The sequence below is a fragment of the Pituophis catenifer genome, unplaced genomic scaffold (genome assembly GCF_029215685.1).
Source record: "Pituophis catenifer annectens isolate HBS135680 unplaced genomic scaffold, rPitCat1.0.hap2 SCAF_7, whole genome shotgun sequence".
Classification (NCBI taxonomy): Eukaryota; Metazoa; Chordata; class Lepidosauria; order Squamata; family Colubridae; genus Pituophis; species Pituophis catenifer.
This window is the reverse complement of record NW_027256887.1, coordinates 48,692,157-48,713,021: the sequence shown is the minus strand read 5'-3', so window position 1 is coordinate 48,713,021 and position 20,865 is coordinate 48,692,157. Positions and strand designations below refer to the sequence as shown.

Sequence of the window (20,865 nt, the reverse complement as noted above, 5' to 3'; positions counted from 1 at the left end):
TGGCTGTGGCTGCCGGCGTCCCGATATAGTCAGCTGGTGCCATCGCTGACTATTGGGGGCGAGACATTGGCCCCCACGGAGAGGGTGCGTAACTTGGGTGTCCTCCTGGACGCACGGCTGTCCTTAGAAGAGCATTTGACGGCCGTGGCCAGGGGGGCTTTCTATCAGGTCCGCCTGATACGCCAGTTGCGCCCCTTTCTGGATCGGGACTCCCTATGCACGGTCACTCATGCCCTCGTTACTTCCCGCCTTGACTACTGTAATGCTCTCTACATGGGGCTCCCCTTGAGGAGCACTCGGAGGCTCCAACTGGTGCAGAATGCGGCCGCGCGGGTACTTATGGGGGCGGCATGGCGCTCCCACGTGACACCTCTCCTGCGCGAGCTGCATTGGCTTCCAGTGGTCTTCCGAGTGCGCTTCAAGGTGTTGGTTCTCATCTTCAAAGCGCTCCATGGCTTAGGACCCAGTTATTTACGAGACCACCTTCTGCCTCCGATAACCTCCCACCGGCCAACACGCTCCCACAGAGAGGGTCTCCTCAGGGTGCCGTCTGTCAGGCAATGTCGGCTGGCGACCCCCCGGGGAAGAGCCTTCTCTGTGGGGGCACCCGCCCTCTGGAATGAGCTGCCCCCAGGGATACGACTAATCCCGGATCTCCGGACCTTCCGCCGGGCCCTGAAGACGTTTTTATTTCAGCAAGCCGGGCTGGGTTAAAAATTTTTAATTGGTGAATTTTATGGGTAACGGGGTTTTAAATTGGAGAAGCCTAAGATAATTTAATTCTGTTTTAATGTATTTTAATATTTGTATTGTGTGTTTTTAATTTTGGCTGTTCACCGCCCCGAGTCCTTCGGGAGAGGGGGCGGTATAAAAATTTAATAAATAAATAAATAAATAAATAAATAAATAAATAAATACATGTGTATAATAAAATTAGTCAGATGCTATTTTCTTTAAGAGGGAATAATACTCCATTCCTTCCAATAGGTCTAATAGAAAAGGAATTATTGAACAATTCTTTGTTTTGCTGTATTTATTAAGTTCCTTTCTAGGCAAATTTATAACCCATCTCCCAATCAGGTCAGCTTACATAACAGCCAAGCAGTCAGTATGACAGCATCACAATATATTGTTGTTTTTTAATAAAATCAATCAGATTTAAGACAATATTAAGGAAAGATAGAAAGTAGCAAGGTTCCTCTTCCTCCAGCCATTGCGGGTCTGACGGGTGTAGAGCCGCTTGGCCCAGGATCCCTTGGGGCCACTGATTTGGCCGCTGCTGCAAAGCGTTGTGGCTGATTCACGCATGGCCAGAATTCCCGCAAGCCCACTTCCAGTTCCACCCGCCGCCTTGAACCATTCCGACAGCCTTGGTGGTAAGCCACAATACATACATACCTGCCTCACCTCTGTATCCAGTCCAGACCGAAACTGGTGTACCAGTAACCGTTCAAGCCAGGAGCGGAGTCGCCCAGCTAAGGTGCGAAACTCCTTTACGTAATCTTTGGCCGGGCGGCCTCTCTGTTTCAAAGCTAGTAGCTCCCCTTCCGTTACTTGGACCCTTGCACTATCTTCAAAATGTCCTCTTAAAGCCTCCAAAAACAAGCCAACATCTGCTAACTCTTTCGCGTGTTTGGAGATCTGCAACCCAATTAGCTGCCTCCCCGTGCAGAACAGCAGTGATGGCAATAACTATAGCCCACTGCGAAGGATACATATGACCTTAGTCCATATGACTAAGTATCTGGCTTAGGAAAATGGACACCCTGTCAGCACTACCATCAAAAGAGGCTTGTATCAGGGGAGGGCCCCACAGTTGCTGCGGTTGTTGTGGCCACACCCCAGGTAGCCACATAGGCGGATTACCAGCGCCTCGGGAGCCTTGTGCATCCCTCTCCTCCATCCTGCGCTGGCTGGCTTGAGTCTGTAGGCCTACATGGCCTGCCTCCCGACCCCTAGGTCTGCGGTGTGCGTCCTGCTCTGTCTCACGGGAAGCCTCACCTAAAGAAGGAGTTCGAGGACCTGGAAGCTGCTGCTCTGTGGTCCTGACCCTGCTAGTCCCTCTATCCACCCGTAATTTGGGACTTGCTAAATGGAAACGGGGTTCAGGGCCATCCCTCCCCCCTGCCAGGAGTTAGCGGGTTCCCCTCCTGCAATCCAGGGTTGCTATGATGCTGCATCCCGAAAGCTGGCTTCTCCAAACTTCTCCCTCAATATGTCCAAAGTGGAGGCTCCGAGGCCAGTGGAGTAGCTCCACTCGCCGTCATCATCTTCTATTCACTTCCTTTCCCTCCAGCCCTGGAAGGGGGCTTCGCCTTGATAAGGGGTTGGGGTTTTATGCGTACCAGGGCCAGTGAGAGCGGCGCTATGCCACCAGTCACCTGACGAACTCTTTGTCCCACTCGGTACAGCAGGATCCTGGTCCTCGCCAGTGCTCACCACTCGCTGAGGCTTCGTTTCCTTCGGCCGAACCACCGGAGGCTCACTGGCGCTTTGCACTTCAAGCGTCTCCAGGATGGTGGTGTCGTCCTCCACCTCTCTGGGGTCTGGCAATGCGGCTGTTGTGCCCTCCACCATTCTCTCCGATTCGTGGGTGCTCAATATGGCAAAAACACTGCCAACGCCGACTTTCTCTCAGACCGCTCAGCAAAACCTGGGCACTTTAACAAACCATGCTGCAGCCAAATGAAGCCTTAAGCAGGAAACAGGTTTATTTGTTCTCCAGGTTTGCCGCAGACAACGCTGAGTTCAATATACCATAACACAAAGTTGGTGTTGGGATCTACCGCAACCCATGCCATTTAAATAGCCACGCCACTCAGTCATCCAATCGGCTATGCTTACAGGTTTCCAGCTCCGCACTTGCGCAAGCTGCCACATCACCCAGATGCGTCAATAGGTGGTAACAAACACCCGAATGGCCCCTATCCCGGCCGCAGGGTGACCGTCCAACTACCGAGCCACTAGCACCCCCATCACCGTGAATATGCCGTTCCCCCCATTGCAGCCCATGATCCTTCCATAGTGTTTCCGGTTTTGCATGGTGAGCTCTTTGCTTTGTTCTTATCCCCGGTGTGTCGAGCGTGGGATGTCTCGACAGTGAGTACAGCTGGAATATTCTACTTGTCTTTAAGTATATTTTTTTTACAAGAAGGCAACCTCTGAAATAAGTATTACTTTAAAAAAGTTCATTATGTTAACAGTAACAATTGATTAGGTTATAAGCAATTCCTTGGTAAGCTATAGGGTTAAACTTTAGTAAACATAAGCCATGAAAAAGTAAGGACATTATAATACCTTGAATGTAAATTGTTCATTGAAGACAGGATTAAGGGTTTTCCTGTGAACTTTTGTCTCGTATTTCTTTTTCTTATCAGGAAGCAGGAAAACCTTCACATATGGATCAGAGGTACCACCCATATCTAAAGCAGGCAGTTCAGCAGCTTGAATTATTCCTACCAGAAGCTGGAAAAGGAGATGAGATAGAGGGAAAGAATTAGTTCAGCAAAATTTTAATCAGACATTTAAGGAGAACTTGTTCCTGACATGTCAGTCAGTAGTGGGTTTCAATTTTGGCTGCTACTGGTTCATGCACAGAGATGTCTGGCCGGGTGGGCGGAGCCTCCCACTGCCGCTGTTACCAGTTTACCTGATCCGGGGTGAACTGGTAGCAACCCACCACTGATGTCAGTGCATTAATACATACGTACTAGTCTTTTCATTTTCTGATGTTCTTTGAGTCAGGAATATGTGAGGAATATATGAGAATAGTAAGGCCTATTAAGTTCTGGACCAGATGAAGCTTTAACCAAACATGCTTCAGGAATTAGTAAACAAAGGGTTACCACAGGACAGGAGCTGAATTACGTGAAGCCTGACTCAGGCAGTAACTGAACTAGAAAGATGTACTTAGAGACATTACTTCAATCAACAATTACTCTAAAAGGAATGTCTTGCTTTAAGTAGCAATAGCAATAGCACTTAGACTTATATACCTCTTCATAGTGCTTTACAGCCCTCTCTAAGCAGTTTACAGAGTCAGCCTATTGCCCCCAACAATCTGGCTCCTCATTTTACCGACCTCAGAAAGATGGAAGGCTGAATCAACCTTAAGCCTGGTGAGATTCGATCTGTCAAACTGCTGGCAGCTGGTGATAAGCAGAATTAGCCTGCAGTATTGCACTCTAACCACTGCACCACTACGGCTCATAGCTATAATCTGAACTAACTTTTGCCTTAAAGAATCCATCTTGTACTTTATTTTCTTTCATATATTTAGTAAATTATATTTTAATCTAAAAATCTGTATACTGTTCATTTGGTACATCTTAGGATATAACCAATAGCCAAGTATTATTCAAAGAAATTTGACTTCCAAGGAAGATAGGACAAATTGAAGAAGGGAAGTCAATAACTACCGCAAAAACCAAGGAACCAGTGAGTAGATGGTTCTGTGGAACCTCTCCAGATAAGGGAGAAATGGAGATCACCATTTGTGCTCTAGGAGACCTCAGGACAGCACTTTTCTGCAGGTTATCAATACTGGGTTTTAATTCATAAAATTCTAAAATCACATTTGTTTCAAACCTGATTGTTCTGAAAGTCATAATCCAAGGAATATTGGATTTTCCCTAATTTCTCCTCTTCTTTGGCTTCTTCTTTGTCTTCTCCATCAGTCAATCCAGTTTCAGCATCATCATCATCCTTAAGGGCCTGTAAACAATTAAGAGTAATAAAAGTGCCAATAAGGACGACTGATTTATAAGCAGACCTAAAATAATCTCATCCAAAAAAACCAAAACAAAAACCAAGCACTTTTGCTTGTGAAGCAAAAAAAGCAAGCATGATGGCATTATGTTGTCTATATATATTTAGATTGGTCCAAATATACAAAAGAATTTTCAGCAGCAAGCAGCAAAATAGCCATGAAAGAAGGAAAAGGCCTCTCTTGGGGATATTGCAAGCAACAATTGTTTCAATGGCTGAAACATAAAGAGAATGTCAACTTGATACTTAATTTTAAAAATCAAATTGAATCAAACTGCTTGTCCAAAGACAGTTGTGAATAAGCATGCTTTTAAATAAGCAAGGTTGCAAAGTCCTCCAATTTAAACCAATTGTACATGCTGTGAATTACCTACATTAAAGCAAAGTGCTTCTGCAGAATTACTGCTATTTTAATGTTATTGCATATAATTTCTTCAAAAAGAGAAATGTCAAACAGCTTCAATGTTTTTGTTTTCATTTAGGTTGAACGTAGAAGCAAAGGTACCACTAAGACATTAACAAATGTATGATCACAAAAAAATCAGGACTCTTTTCATTCTCTTTTTCTTTTCATTGGATATTAATTAAAGATAGGCTGAACCAAAGTGATTTAAAGATATCTCATTTTAAAACACTTGCAAATTTATCTGAAATAAAGTATCGTTATTTTTAAGAAGGCACTAAAGAGTAATTTTCAACACAGACTTTATAAAAAAGAAAGAAAAAGTTAAAAGTATCGATTGAAGCAGTATTTGAAACAAATTTCCATCATATTATAATTTAGATTTAAAAATGGACAGACAATATTTTGTATGCCGACTTTTGAGACTTACTTTCAAATATCTATGTTTAACATTTCAATAAACAGGCATGGCTTCTCAAAAAAATATGTTCAAGGATTTAATTCAGTTAAAGTTATAATCTGATATCTATCAGCTACATTGACTCTGATGAAATTTTTGAATAAACATCATGAGATTGCACTGCATTATTTTTTATTTAAAACAACAGGGAAAAGAGGTCCAGTGATTACAATAAAATTTAAGGATTGTTAATTTTAGTTAGTATTAAACTTAAATTTGTTTCATCATGTATTTCTTAAAACAAAATAGGCTTATTTTAGGTGACAGAAACTATATGATTAAATGTACAAAAATATTACATCAATTGCTTCTTTTGCAGTATAAAAATAAATTGTAATGTATGAGGAGAAATCTCTCATTCTCATTCTGGCAATTTACCTTTCTATTTTAGTCTCTACTCTTTTTTCTTTATATGTCTGCCAACTGGCACTGATGGCTATTTGAGCTAATGGAATAGAATTATCTAATTTCTATAAAATAAATCTGATTCAACCTCATTTGGAATTCAAAGATAGTAAGAGTAAAGCCACAAATCACATATTACCATATCATTTAATAAAATGTATTAAGAAAACAAGATTAAAAAGGATTTTAAAAATGCGCAACTCAGATGAAACCAAAAACAATCCTAATAAAGGAGAATATTTGTAGCTCAGGATTGACATGAAGGGTTCTTTGCAGGGCCGGATTTTCCTATAGGCTAACTAGGCTTCAGCCTAGGGCCTCAAGATCAAGAGGGGCCTACACAGTGGTGGGATTCTGGGGGTTCTAGGGGGTTCGGCCGAACCCTTTGTTAAATTGCTGGCCCGCCCGCCCCTCACCTCCCACCCGTGTGGCGCCAGCCTACCGTAGCCAGGGGTGGGCAATTGTGGCTCTTTTACAACCTGTGGACTTCAACTTCCAGAATTCCTGAGACAGCTTGGCTGGGAGTTGAAGGCCACAGGTTGTAAAAGAGCCACAATTGCCCACCCCTTCCCTAGCCTGAGTTCCGCTGCCTGAGATCCACGTGGGCTCCGGACGCAAGAGAGCAGGATGGAGAAAGCAGCTTCCACGCCTTCACTCACCCTCCCTCTCTGCTCTGTTGGATCGCCTGCCGTTCGCTTACCCCGCCCACTCCCCATCTATTGCTGCCTCTGATAGCTAGAGAAAAAAAAACTTCAAATTCTTGCTGCGGGGCTTCAAAGGGCCGCCCTAGAGCCAGTAGTGCAGCTGAACCCTTTGTTAAATTGCTGGCTTGCCCCGCCCCTCCGCACCACTATTTATTGCCAATAAATAGTGGTGGGCGAGGGGCGGGGGAGCCAGCAATTTAACAAAGGGTTTGGTGTTTTTTTTGTAATTTTATTGGCCCACAGAGCTTCAGCATAGGCTAATTGGCCTCCCGGCTCTCAGCTGATTTGTCTCAGCTGTTTTGCTCAGGGCTCTTCTGCTTCCTTGCAAAGAGTGCTGATTTTTTTCCCCCTACCTATGCTGAGAAACGAAAGCGAAACTGGTTTGCTGTTGCTGCAAGGTTGGAAAATTAGGCAGGCAGAATTCTTTTCTTTTTCCTCACCAAAAAAGGTAGGTGCAAACAATGGGAAATTTAGGGAAAAAGAGGAAAAGAAAAAAAGCTCTATTTAACTAGGGAATTGTAATAATTGAGATACAATTAATTGTATATTTCTGAAAGTAGAAATGGTTAAGTTGCGGTTTGGAGGAATATATGGGGGAAATTATTTGGTTTATTATTATTGGTAAATATAATTAATGGATTTGTAAGAAATTGGATTGCATGGAAATAATTGGAATATTCATGTTCATATAGATTAATATACAAAAAAGGTAGTTATATAACTAATTGATTTATATTAAAATGTTGAATTTATATTAAACAACTAATATTACATAATTAACCAATGTGAGGATGGATATAAAAATAGATGACAATGGGAAGGGGTATAATATAGAATAGAAGGGAAAAATTGAATTTGATTAAGATTAGAGATGAGGATGAAGGGTAATATTGGTTTTTTACAAAAATAGATGAGGAATAAATATGGCAAAAAGGAAATATAGAAATTGTAAATTTAATTGAAATGACTAAACACTGTTTAAATTTGTGAACCGGCCAAATACTCTGTTCAAAGAAAATACATTGTAAGCTTGTATGTGTGTTTCTAATTATTGTTATTTATTCATATTTGTTCTCTTTTATTCTTTAAAGTTTAACAATTCATTCTTTATCTTAATATCTTTATATTTGTTTGGGGTTGCCTTTCTTCCCTTTCATCTTTTTTATTGTACAGCAATCTTTCTCCTCAAACCTACCGCCTCTCTCTTTTCTTTCCTTCTTACTTTCTCTTCCTCCCCTTCTTCTCCTCCCTACTTCCTCTTCCTTTCTCCTTCTCCTCCTCTCTTCCTCCCTCTCTTACCCTCACTCCTACTCTAATTTCCCTTCCCTTCCTTCATCCCTCTCTATTGCTGTATCCTTTTATGCATATGGACTACTCAGAGGGCTGAAAAAGTTATTTCTGACTGGTCCTCGCACTTTTGACCAGTCTTCGAACTTACGACTGTCCTCACATTTTACGTTTTTGCCCTATCTTGTCACCATGGTGAAGAGAAGCAGTTGTGAAATGAGTGACATGGTTGTTAAGAAAGCTGCACGGGCATAAATGTGAGGATGGTCATAAGTGTGAGGACCGGTCAAAAGTGCGAGGCCCAGTCAGAAATGACTTTTTTCAGCCCTCTGAAAAAAGTCTATGCACATAGCCACGCCCACCCGGTCACATGACGAGCTACCCACGCCTACACAGTCACATAACCAGCTAGCCACGCCCACCCAGTCACATGATTGCCAAGCCACACCGCCAACTAAGCCACGCCCACAGAACCTGTTGTTAAAAAAATTGAATCCCACCACTGGTGAAAGGGCCTCATAAGTGGAATAGCCTAGGGCCTCTTCTCATCTAAATCCGGCCCTGGTTCTTTGTGCTCTCTGACCTTGCTTGTTTTCTTGCAGAGGTTTCATTACCCAAACTAGGTAACATCATCAGTGCTAGTCTGAATCATGAGGCCCTGAGCACAGTCACTAGCACTGATGATGTTACCTAGTTTGGGTAATGAAACCTCTGCAAGAAAATAAGCAACCTCAGAGAGCACCAAGGGCCTCTCATAAACAATCCTCATAAATACATTATTAAAAAGCAGTCTCAAGCGGCAGTGCTTGGGGTTTGGATGGGGACAACAGGCTTCATCTGAACTCTGGTAATTCTGTGGATTCAAGAGGCCTCAGGATCTGGGGGTTCATCATCCTTAGATCTGGATGGGGTTGCACCACAGACAAACCAGTTGCACAATCTGGGTTTTTCCTAGATGTCTGACTAGTCATGGCTAGCAGAGCCTTTGCACAATTTTGTGTTGTGCACCAGTTGCATCCTTTTCTGAATCATGAGACCCTGTGCACAGTCATATCCTAGACATCTCCTGGTTGAATTACTGCAACACGCTGTACATAGGGCTACTCTTGAAGAGTATTTGGAACTGCAACTGGTACAGAATGCAGTGGCATAGACAATTCTGTAGGCTCTAGAGGTGGCATGTGACACTGTTGTTACATGAGCTGCACTGGCTTCCCGTTTGCTTCTGGGTCCAATTCAAGGTGTTGATCATCACCTTTAAAACGATTTATGGCATGGCTTCAGGATATGGGTCCAGAGGAACTGCCTTACCCTGATTGGACTAATTCACCCCACTTGTTTTAGCAGAAAAGGCCTACTTTGGATCCCATTGGCCAACAAACTTTGGCCAGTGGATCCAGTGGAACCTTTTCTGCTGTGGCCTCTGCCTTCTGGAATATTCTCCCATTAGAAGTGAGATTCACTACCACACTCCTGGCCTTCAGGAAAAATCTAAAAACTTGGCTCTGCTGTTTGGCCAGGAGCCCCAACAGGGGCTTGCTACATTGGAAATGACTGATGGGATAGAGAAGATTCTCACCCCTAGCCTATCCATCATCTTGGTTCTTAACTTTAATATTTTTATTCTAATTTTGATTTTTTAAAGCAATTTTTAACTGTTTTATTATACTGTAAGCTACCCAGAATTGCTGTATTAGTGAGAATGGCTACGTAGAAATTTAATAAATAAATAAATAAATAAATAAATAAATAAATAAATAAATAAATAAATAATATTGTTAATCATAAATACAAATTAATTCAGTCAGAAATTTTCTTTGGGAGCTCGCTGAAAGACTACATTCCAACATTTTCTGTGGTGCTTAGAGCCCTGTATGGTAGTTCAGATGTAGAAACCAATGAGAGATAGGTTAACTATTTTAGTATAACAGCTACAGTTACAGAATCAGTTATAGAAGTCAGAATAGGCTCCCCCCCCTATCTTTGTGTGAATCCTCAAGTTAGTTTCTTGGAATGATTTAAGACATGCTAATCTGTTCTTTGTCATGGTTACAGATCTTTTTACTGTCATTCGAGGCCATTCCTATGCTCTCTAGAGTTCAATTAGAATGTACTACTTTGGAGAAATTTGTATTTTTTTCATGCTCCATTTGGAATTGAATAGAGGCATTTGATTGGTGGAAAATATAATGGTAAATTAAATTAGATTATTCAAAAGGGTATTTATTCATCTTCTCTATTCCCATATACGTTTCCTTTTTTTCCCCTTTTAAAATAAATAATCTTCATCTTGATCTTCTGCAATGTTAGGTTTTTACACTTTCTATTACTAGAAATTATACTTGAATTCCAATAGCTCAGTTTGAACATGAGGTATACTCACCATAAAATTTAGCTAGTAAAAAAAAATTCAGCCTGATATGATTTAAAGCACTCTCCTCTCTGTTAACCAATTGTGACACAATAAAGGTTAGAGACTAATGATGCAATTATTTTTGAGACATGCTGCTAAATTCCCAATTTTTTTTTTCAGTTTATCAGTTATATGATTAGATCACCTCTTTTCACAAAGGTTGAACTAAAGCAAATTTCCCTCCTCTTTCAAACAAGAAAAAAAAATAGCATCAGAAAATTATACAGCCATTCTGGTACTTTGACATGTAACCAAAAAGAAGACAAAATCAGTGCACATCAAAATTTGAAATGTCTAACACTCTTCATCTTAGCACAAGTTACAAAGAATAAAAGAAATGAGTATTAAATCCTGTAATATAAATAAATCAATTTGGTTCAGCCTCTTGATGTGTGTAAAAGCTTTGCATAAATCTCAGGCTGAGGAGCCACAGCTATCGGGGCATTAAGTACATTAGAGATTTACTTTACATGTGTCCAAAGAGCAAAATAAACCTACCGCAAGTGACAATCCAGAACAGTCATGAGACACAACATAGATAAGGAGGACATAGAAGGAAGAAATAAAAATTAAAACATCCACACAAAAATATTAGTAAAACCATGGAGAAATGACCTTTTACATATATTCTTTCTACTGAATCTTTTAACCCACTTAAGACTTATAATCTCTGGCCTTTCTTTTAAAGAAATATTTTCCTATGAATAGATTTCCCTAGATGCGTAAGGAATATATATATATATATATATTGCATATAAAACAAATATGATGTACCCTAGAAGTAAAACTTATTGAAAACAGTAGAATGAACATACAAATAAACTTGATTAGGGTACGGTAGTGAGATTCAAAAAGGGGCATGCATTTGAAACATTTAATAGTTGTAAGGACAGTGTAAAATATCCTTCAAAGGAGTTTACTCAAGGCAACTTCATATTCTTGATAATTGTGTGACAATGGTTTGGCCTGTCTTCTTCTGGGATGTCTTTTTTTCACTGCTCAGTGGAAAAATCCCTGTACTAACAAAGACTGACATCTGGCAATAGATATCAGCTAGTGTTGACAAATTGCTGCCATCTGACTTGAGTTAACTAGAAAAGAGAATCTCAATTGATCTACAGAGTGTACTTCCTGAATGGCAAGGGTCTGAACTTTTTTGCATTTGGCAGTGGGAATTATTTCTGAATAAGCCCATTTAATATGTGATCACTATACCATTGGTTTTAAATTATATTCATGCGTTCTAAATGCTGTATTTACACGGAGTCTATTCACATGGACATGAAAAAAGGTTCTTTTGAATAATGACAGCATTTATGGTGTAAAAGATTCCTGTATTCTGAAAACAGCCATCGCAAACCAGGTGCCTTCTAGACAAAATTAACTTACAATTGCATGATCTTCACACAAGATGACCAATAAGGAAAAGGCTACTCTAAAATTTACTTAGTAAGATGGAATTAACCACAAATATCAATGGAAAATGTTTATTGCTGATGCCCATGAAACAAGCTACTATAGGCTGTTATACTTTTTCCCCCTGTTACTGAATTAATCTTCTGGTCAGATATGATTTTTTACTATGCATATTGTTTCTTTCTTTCTTAATTGTAGATTGACCAGAATCACAAAATAACTTTTTGGTCATTTATCCAGATGTCAACAAATATAATGGAACACATTCTGTATCATAGAAAAATGCTTTATTAAAAACACACAACAAAGTGCACAAAAATATAGCAACAGAATACATTCAGTTTGTCCTATTAAAAAAAAAAACACATACCAGATGGTTATCATCATTAGAATCATTACCAATATACAAAGTTTCTTTTCTATAGATCCCTAAAAGAGCAGTTTCAGACTATATTCTAATGAAATATTGATTATGATTACCATAACCAATCAGCAATTAAAGAATAACTCACAATGAGCATGTATATTAGAAACAAATCTTTGCTATCACCAGAATTGGTATCTCCTAAATCAGTTCTGAACTGCAACTCACTAGTTAAAAGTTGTTCTTAAAATTTAAGGTTCTCAGTGATAAGCCTAGTGATGATAGAATTCTCTGTTATAACGAAAATCTGTATAGTGCAACTGACTAGTGCACCTTTCAGAGGGATTGGTTGTTTTAAGCATCTAACTTCCCTTGTCCAAGCTAATAGGAAATTCATCTATTTTTCTGTCTGTCTGTCTCTCACTCTTGAGGACACCTCAAGGAAAATGATGATCCCGTGCTATAACGCAACTGAATTATTGAACCATAGTGTTGGACTACATCTTTTACTTCATAATGAAAGGGAGAGATAAGAGATGAACAATGACAATTTTGTATTTATTGTATTAGTTACTTGTGCATTGAGTAAAATCCAATACAACTGTTAAACAATGAAAATGAGTTCTTGGTGTTCTTGGGGCTTGGCTTTTTGTTTGCATACATTTCATTACCTGACTAGGTAACATCTTCAGTAGCACCAAGGATTCCACTGTTCAACCCTGAGCTATACATATTCTCTTCTATTGGAACATAACTGATTATAATGTCAGTTCCAGAGCAACAGAAGGATTTCTATCACTATAGTTTAAATATATATTTGACCTAATTAGTGTAAATATGTACCTTTGAGGAACAGCTAACATTTTAAAATCTCAGGGACAAAGCAAGTGGCCTTTGGCAAAATTGCACCTTCATCCCTTATCTCAGTTTTGTCCAGGGCAAGAGTGAGCAGAAAGTAGAAGGGTCTACTGGAAAAGTGAAACCAATTCTACCATTAATTAGAATAAGACTTCCTCCAGGAAAGTGATTTGGGTGTGGGTGGATGTTTTCTTAAATCAAATATAATTAGTTATTTTTATTTATTATTGTTTGATATCTACAGCCAAGGACAGATTCTTGAGTAAGTTTCCACATTAACTGCTGGAATAACTTACTTGATGATCAAGGTGACTGAACAATATTTATTACTTTGCCTCAAGCAACAAATGGTTTTCGCTAATCCTAAAATCCCAAAAGAACCTTTCCTTAAACTTATCCAGATTGGTGGGCTCATATTTGTTTAACCATAGAGCTAAGTAATAAAGTTCTAACCTTTTCAAGTTTCTACCTATATGTTATTAGTGTATAAATAATAGGACAAATTTATCTCCTACATTTGTAACATTTATAACAAGAACTGCTTAATACAAGAATATAAAAACTATCAAATAAATTTTAATTCTAAACTCTTCGTGTGGGCTAGCTCACTTTTCTTTAGGTGCTATTCATTTGTTCTTCCATTGCAATAACGCTCCTTTAGAATATTGGTTTTATCGAATTTATAGAGCATTTTTATTTTCTGCATACACTTGCTTAACAAATCAAAAGATGCATTTCCATGACACCAACATTCACATTTCACTGGGAGGAAGGGTGCTCTTGTTAAAGGGCATTTATGTAGCACCCCCAATAGAATTTACCAGTAACTAGCAATATACATAACGTAAGGGATATTCTTTATTCATATAACAGTGATATAAATTGATTACAGATAATGGTATCAATGAAAAGATATTCTTCATTCTCTTCCTCTTTCATCAAATAATGAAAATTTGAAATAAGAGGAGTAACTTTTACCATTTATATTCTAGTATTTGCAGTGGTGGGATTCAGCTGGTTCTCTCTGGATCATGCGAACCGATAGTGGCGACTGCGGGAGGCCCCACCCACCTGCCCGGACGTAATGCGTGACTACTGCACATGCACAGAAGGCCATGTGCATGTGCAGAAATGGCGCACGCTCACATTTGTGAACCGGTAGGGAAGATAAGTGAATTCTACCTCTGAGTATTTGGCAATCATTGCTTTAAAAAGAAGTGAAAAAAAATCAAACACTTTGATCAAAAAGCCTTATTCATGTTTTAAGATGGGCTGAAGTTAATTTGGGGTAAAGAAATGGCAGTCCCAATAACCTGGCCTATACCTTATTACAACTAGGCTTAAGGAGCCAGAAGAATATGCTAAAGAAGGAATAACAGAATATCTTTTATTTGTGCACTAGATACTAACTTGGTGGTTATTTCTAATTAAATATGCATATAAAAGAATAAATCAATCTACAGTTCTCACTCAAAGCACAAATGACCAGGCTCAAATTATCATACTTTAGATACATTATGTAAAACCCTAGCTCTCTGGAGAAGGTTCTGATGTTGGGACAGCTGGAAGGAAAGAAAAGAAGAGGAAGACTAGCAGCAAGGTGAATGGTACAGTGGCAATGGGTATGCTTCTGGAAGACTTGAAGGACCAGGTTAGGGACATATCATGAACAAAGTTTTACTATGGGTTTGCTAAGAATCAACAACACTGCCTTAATAGCAGATAATCAATCAATAAAATAATAATTTTCTTGGTTGTCCATTGGTTGGCAATTTTTTCAGACACTGGATTCCAACATACAATATGATGGCTAGATATTCTTAAACCACCTCAAATGTCATGAAATTTTGAGTAGTAATCAAACGCTTATTCCTGATTTTGGTGTTCTCATCTGGTGTTTTGTCACCTAAGATTACCAAAATCTTACCAAATTTGATGACTCTGCAAAATTTTAAACCAAATAAATAAATAAAACATTACCTTGAGGGGGAATCTCAATGTGGTTTTGTGAGATGACAGATAACTCAGCCATCTTGGTTACTATGTTGTGAACTCCTTAGAAATATCAACACCTATTATGTGTTGTAAACCTAGTACACCTAATAAATTTCAGATGTTCTAAACGTGAGCTACAAGTTTGAAAACACCCAAGAGCTGCATCTATAGCAGCTCAAAGTCAAATTAAGGGTGCTGATCAAGAAAATAGTGTGACAGAAATTTTAAAAATTTCCATTATAACAATTGTAACTAGTCAATTTTTAATATAGTACATACTATCATTATCTTAGTCTGTGCATTTAAATATTCAAATACAGTATAAATTTAAGAACATAGTATATACTTTACCTGATCTTTCAAGTTCTTGCCTAAATCTTTTACATCTTTCATGTTAATTGCATTCTTCCCTCCCTTCTCCTTGCCCTTCTTCTTGTTTTTCTTTTTGAACAAGCATTTCTTACACAGACAGAAACAGCAGGTAAGGACTAATAGGATGGCAACTATGGCTATGGCTATTAAGGCCCAAGGTGGCACTGTGAAGAGAAAATACATATAAAATAGAGTAACAGATTGTTAATCAAGAAGGCAAAGACAGAAGCTATATTTTTAGTAAAGTTAGCATAGTATAGTTAGCAATCGTTTACAGTATGTCTAATAATAATAGAAGATAACAAGATACAAAGAACTGCAAGTAGAAATAGAATGACTGTGGCAAAAGAAAGTAGAAGTAATACCAATAGTAATAGATTGGATGCAATCTCAAAACAACTGGAGCACCAGTTGAATGATAAATTCACCATCGGTCAATTACAATAGGCAGCTGTACTCAGAACAGATTACATTTTGCAACGATACTTCTAACACCATCAAATATCAACATCTGCTATCCCAGGTCCTTGGGAAGAACTGAACAGGTGGATAAAAATGTCAAATCCAGTCTAACTCCGGGAAACCAATCATAATAATAATCGCAAAAGGCAGCTTGTCTTGAAACAGGTTACATCCTGCGGCAATATCTTTAACACTATCAAACAACAAGATCTGCATATCCCAGGTCCATAGGAAGGACAAAATGGATAAAAATGCCACATCTACTTTAAACATCTGGCTGAATGTGCAATGAATCACAATAATAATATTGACCTATCATTAGGTTTTATAGTCTCACTAGATTAAAAAAAATGGTATACTAATAAATCTGAATTATCCATCGAAACCAACAGGAAATCACAGTGCATAGGCAATTGTATTTCTTCAGAAAAAACAGTTTGAGTCTTATGACCTAATTTTTCTTCTGCTGAGGGAAGCATGAGTTTAACATAAAACTACCCTCATAACCCACCTTGCATTGTGGCCTGGAAAATAAAGCAAGCTTCAAGTCAGCAGAAGCTGGTCATCCAGATCTTAAAAAAACAAGTGTTATGTGATCTGAACAGTCACATATAAGCAGCATTTATCCACTTGCTGTTGCTTTTTCTTGACAATGACTCAGATGCAGGTCAAGGTCATATTAAGTGAAGATCAATGACTATCCAGTAGAAATAAATTTATATTATGAATGCTCATAAATTACAGGCATTATGCAAATGAAATAAGTATGTGTGAAAGTGGTGTGTGTATGTGTATAAAAGAGAAACAGTCTATTAAAAAACCCTGTAAAATCAGAATGATGAAGGCAGCATTTCTATCTTATAAAGCAAGGTTCATAGTGACTATGAAGGAAAGCTTTACTTAAATGGAATCAAAGGTCATGCAGTGAAATAAATCATGTTACTTGGATGGTGTAATTCTATTCAACTTTCCTATATTACTATCACATTTTTTCTGGAATCTTGTAAAAAGATTTTAAAGCAAGCATACTGTATATGCTTTCTCCCAGAAAAGTATACAATCTGTCTGACGTAAAAAATATTCTTCCAAACAATTTACACAAAAATCTCTACAATTATGTTTCATAACATGCAAAAGTGAATGGTATTTGACAGATGGTACCTGAGAATTATAAAAGGAAAATGTACAGAGTAAGTGCAGTTCAAATTAACTGGGCAACATAGTAAATATCAAAAGTTAATATTGCATTGTTGAAAGTTTTATAAAAGGAATTGCCAGTACGGATATTTATTGGTACTCATTAATTTCAGGCATGTACATTGTGACCTGCCCAATTATGAGACCTATGGATTACTTCTTTTTGTTAGCTCCTATATTTGTGCATTGGTTGTGATTATTCTTTGGGAATTGGATTTTAGGAGGAATTTTGGTTTATATTATGCATGGCTGAATGAATAATTATAAATGATTTTTTTGTGCATCAGGATCTGTTCAAGAAAGCTGCTATCTAAGGAAAAGACATGGGGAGGATCCATTCACAGTATATGCCAATATTTAAAATGATCAGATGAATCAATACTCTTCTTTCAAGACACTACTTTTTTAAAACATAAACTCAAGAGTTACTTCAGTATTGTGGATATGCGTACCATTTTGACATCTCCATTTACAAGACATTTGAAAAAAAAATATTAGTGCATTTAATCTGAAGCTCTGAAAAAGTCTGTAGTGCATTTGGGTGACCTTCTTATTTTTGACTAAGAACTTTTTCAATCAGGTGAACAATTTTCTGTTCCAACCAAGTGAATAGAATTGAAATTGAAATAATAAATGGGTAGAGCTGCTAAATGTGCAAAGGTTTTAGCAAAAGAGATGATACAGAGACACTGGTAGCTACTGTCCCTAGTGTTAGATTGTAAAGATAAATTTTTTTATCATGTTTCATTAGAACATTAATTGCATCATTAAAGAAATTTAATGGAATCTACATATCCATATTGATTATTTGTGATTCTGAAATAGTCTTCCTTTTCTTTAAAATCTGCATAAGCAATTCTAATAGGATATTTCACAAAAAAAGAGGAACAAAAATTATTGTGGGAAAAACCAGAGTCTAGAAGCACCTTTTCTGACCAACAGATTTATTTAAAAAATTATTTTATTTGCAGCTCACAAAAATTTATGCCTTTCAATACAACTTGTTAGTTAGAAAAAATGATGCCAGATTTGTGATTTTTTACTGTTCTAAACTATTTTGGCTGTCTTCCTACAATGTCTAAAAGAAAAAGAAAGGAAAAGAGTTTAATGCTATGACACTTATATAAAACCAATGAAACAACAGTTAACAATTGGTTGGGTTGGTTACATGCAACTACATCTACATGATTTATTCTGCATTACACAGCAATATCAACTATATTTGAAATTAATCTGTTTACAGATTTCAGTAGATAAAACTACTTCAAGCTTAAAGCAACAAAACTTCAACACAGAGCTTTAAACCAGAACTGCTAACTTCATTTTTAAAAGCCAAAGGGGAATTACATCTGCCTTAACTGGATTGAAATAAATATTGCCATTATGATATTTTTTCATTGTATTACCACAATTAAATGCACACTTTTAAAAAGCTGCATATTTTCTGTTTGCAAGAGAACATCTAGTTCTAGAACATACAGTCACAAACCAGAATTTTTTTTGGTCAGGTCAACAATGTAAATTTTTTTAGAACTCTCAAGACATGCAATCAAACTCATTAAATTAAACAAGGGGAAGCCTTTAATCATATGTGAACTATGCAGACTCAATTTGACATCATGAGATTATTCGAATTAGAATTTGTGAGATGTCACTATAACAACAGCAGCAGCAGCAACAATAACAAGAAAAAAGCAGCAGGATTTTTGCTCATCCTGCAAACAAGGTCACTACAAAGAATGAAAGTCACCAGATTGGCAAAGTGGGAGAATGACAAAAGATTCAGATTTCTGGTGCTAAACAATGCTACTTCCCAAACACCTTGCTAATATTGAGTGCTTTTGAAAGCTTTTTGGCACAGAGTGAGTTGTCACTGAAGATTTAAGTATGTCTCTGAACTGAAAAGAGAAGCAAGGAAGACATTCTATTAGATGAGTCACTTGGCACAAAAAAATACCCCTGATATAAGAAATAAGTGCCATTACACTTTTGGGAAATAAATTATATATCTCTTACTATCTAATCTATCTGTCCATCTATCCTTGCCTCATACACACATAAAGCATTTAAGCAGGAACTTCTTCTTGACAAGTGTTTTCAGCTATTTCATGCTGCAAAGAATGCCACTTTCCCAGACTAACCATAAAAGGGTTGTTCTATAAACACAAAGAAAACCATTTCCGAGATGCATTTAAAGATAATGGCCATGTTACTTTACTTTCCACTCCAGAGTATTTAACAGTATTATTATGTCGACAATGATTGATTGCAAGATTTGGCTTTTCTGCACAAAAAGCTTAATTTCTGACTGGCTTGATAGTAGAACAGTAGTGGTCATTAACTTTGTTGCAGGAACTACTGCCATGGTGATAAATGGATTTTGTTTGCATTAGCTTCTGGAGACAAAAAGCATCATTTAATCTCATTAATGAAAACTAATCAACTGCAAACTTAGATCATCTTCAGAGCTCAACAAGAAGACTGCTTTTTTCCTATTTGTTTGATTTAGAAGTGCACTATAATAAGACAATGAAAAATAATAGGGTCCTTGGGACCGTAAGTGCATCCACCTATGAACTAAATACATGTGGCTCCTGGCTGGTCAAGGCCACCTGGGAGATGACTCGTGGGTGGGTCCAAGCAATGATTAATTTATCCTTGAGGGAGGGAGTCCTTTTAAAGTGGCATTGGTTTCTCATCTTCTCAAGACTGTTCTGGACCCCATCGTTATAGATAATTCAGACAAATAGTCTATTTCTCACTTTCCCTTTTTATGGAAGATGGTTGAGTAGGTGGTGGTGCTATAGCTCCAAGAGTTCCTGGATTAATGAATTATCTATACCACTTCCTGAGAGGATTCAAGCCTGGATATGAGGCAGAAATAGCACTGGTTCTGGTAGTACATCCATCTTCGTTCTTCTTAACCCTTTTGGCACTTTCAATACCATTGACCAATGTATCCTCTTTGGCTAGACTGGCAGAATCAAGGAAGAGAGCTTTCTCTGCCCTCACCCCTGACCTATGGAACATCTTGCTCCCTGAGGCAAGATTGGCCCCCACTTGTCTACCTTTTGGAGGAGTGTTAAGACCTGCTCTGTCAACTAGCATCTTAATGTAAATCTGGAGGTGATGGTTGGTGGCTTAAGGGCACTCCCTCTGTCCTTTTATCTTTTTATCTTTGTTTTTAACTTTGTCTATTTTTGTATAGATTTTATGATTTTTATTTGTAAACTGCCGGAGTCACTTAGATAGATGCACGATGTATAGATTTGATAAATAAATAAATGTTGTACTAACGAAGTCCATTCCTTTCCATTCTTTATGTTCCTGAATGAGTGCTAATACTAAGTACTTCAATTTGAGTGGCTGACACTGAGGTACCATTTGCTGTTCCAAGGCAACAAAATATCTTGGGCTAACTTTGTTGCTTATCCATTTAACTTGTGAATTCTGCATCCCTATCCCTTTTAGAATCCCTGCTCTCTTCTCTGAATCTCAGCTTCTGGATATATTACAAGATGTGTATTAATAAATCTTGAATTGAGTGCAATTTTGGGAAATACATGAATTAATGTTGAGATCATACTACTCAGTATGATACAGTGTATAAAAAATAAGCTTACTGATAACAAGATGTGAGATAATATGCATAGCTGTATATATCAGTATGCTACTGTAAATGAAACACCAGGATCTCTTGGAAAATAACCCATGGAATACAGATAAATTTTACTCGCTGATTAAAACAGACTAATCTTCTAT

General features: G+C 38.0%; 1 protein-coding gene across 2 annotated transcripts in view; it reads right to left on the bottom strand.

Moving 5' to 3' along the window:
• The window catches only part of SYT1 (synaptotagmin 1), a 261,651-nt gene that overhangs the window by 81,525 nt on the left and 159,261 nt on the right, over positions 1–20,865 (bottom strand). Inside the window, exons 4-6 of one of the 2 annotated variants that reach the window (XM_070946722.1) lie at positions 15,424–15,608; positions 4,588–4,713; positions 3,298–3,465 (exon numbers count right to left, since the gene is read on the bottom strand). In XM_070946722.1, coding sequence (XP_070802823.1) covers positions 3,298–3,465; positions 4,588–4,713; positions 15,424–15,608 — 479 coding nt within the window. The remainder of the gene's footprint in view (positions 1–3,297; positions 3,466–4,587; positions 4,714–15,423; positions 15,609–20,865) is intronic. The other variant, XM_070946723.1, reaches the window with a different exon arrangement.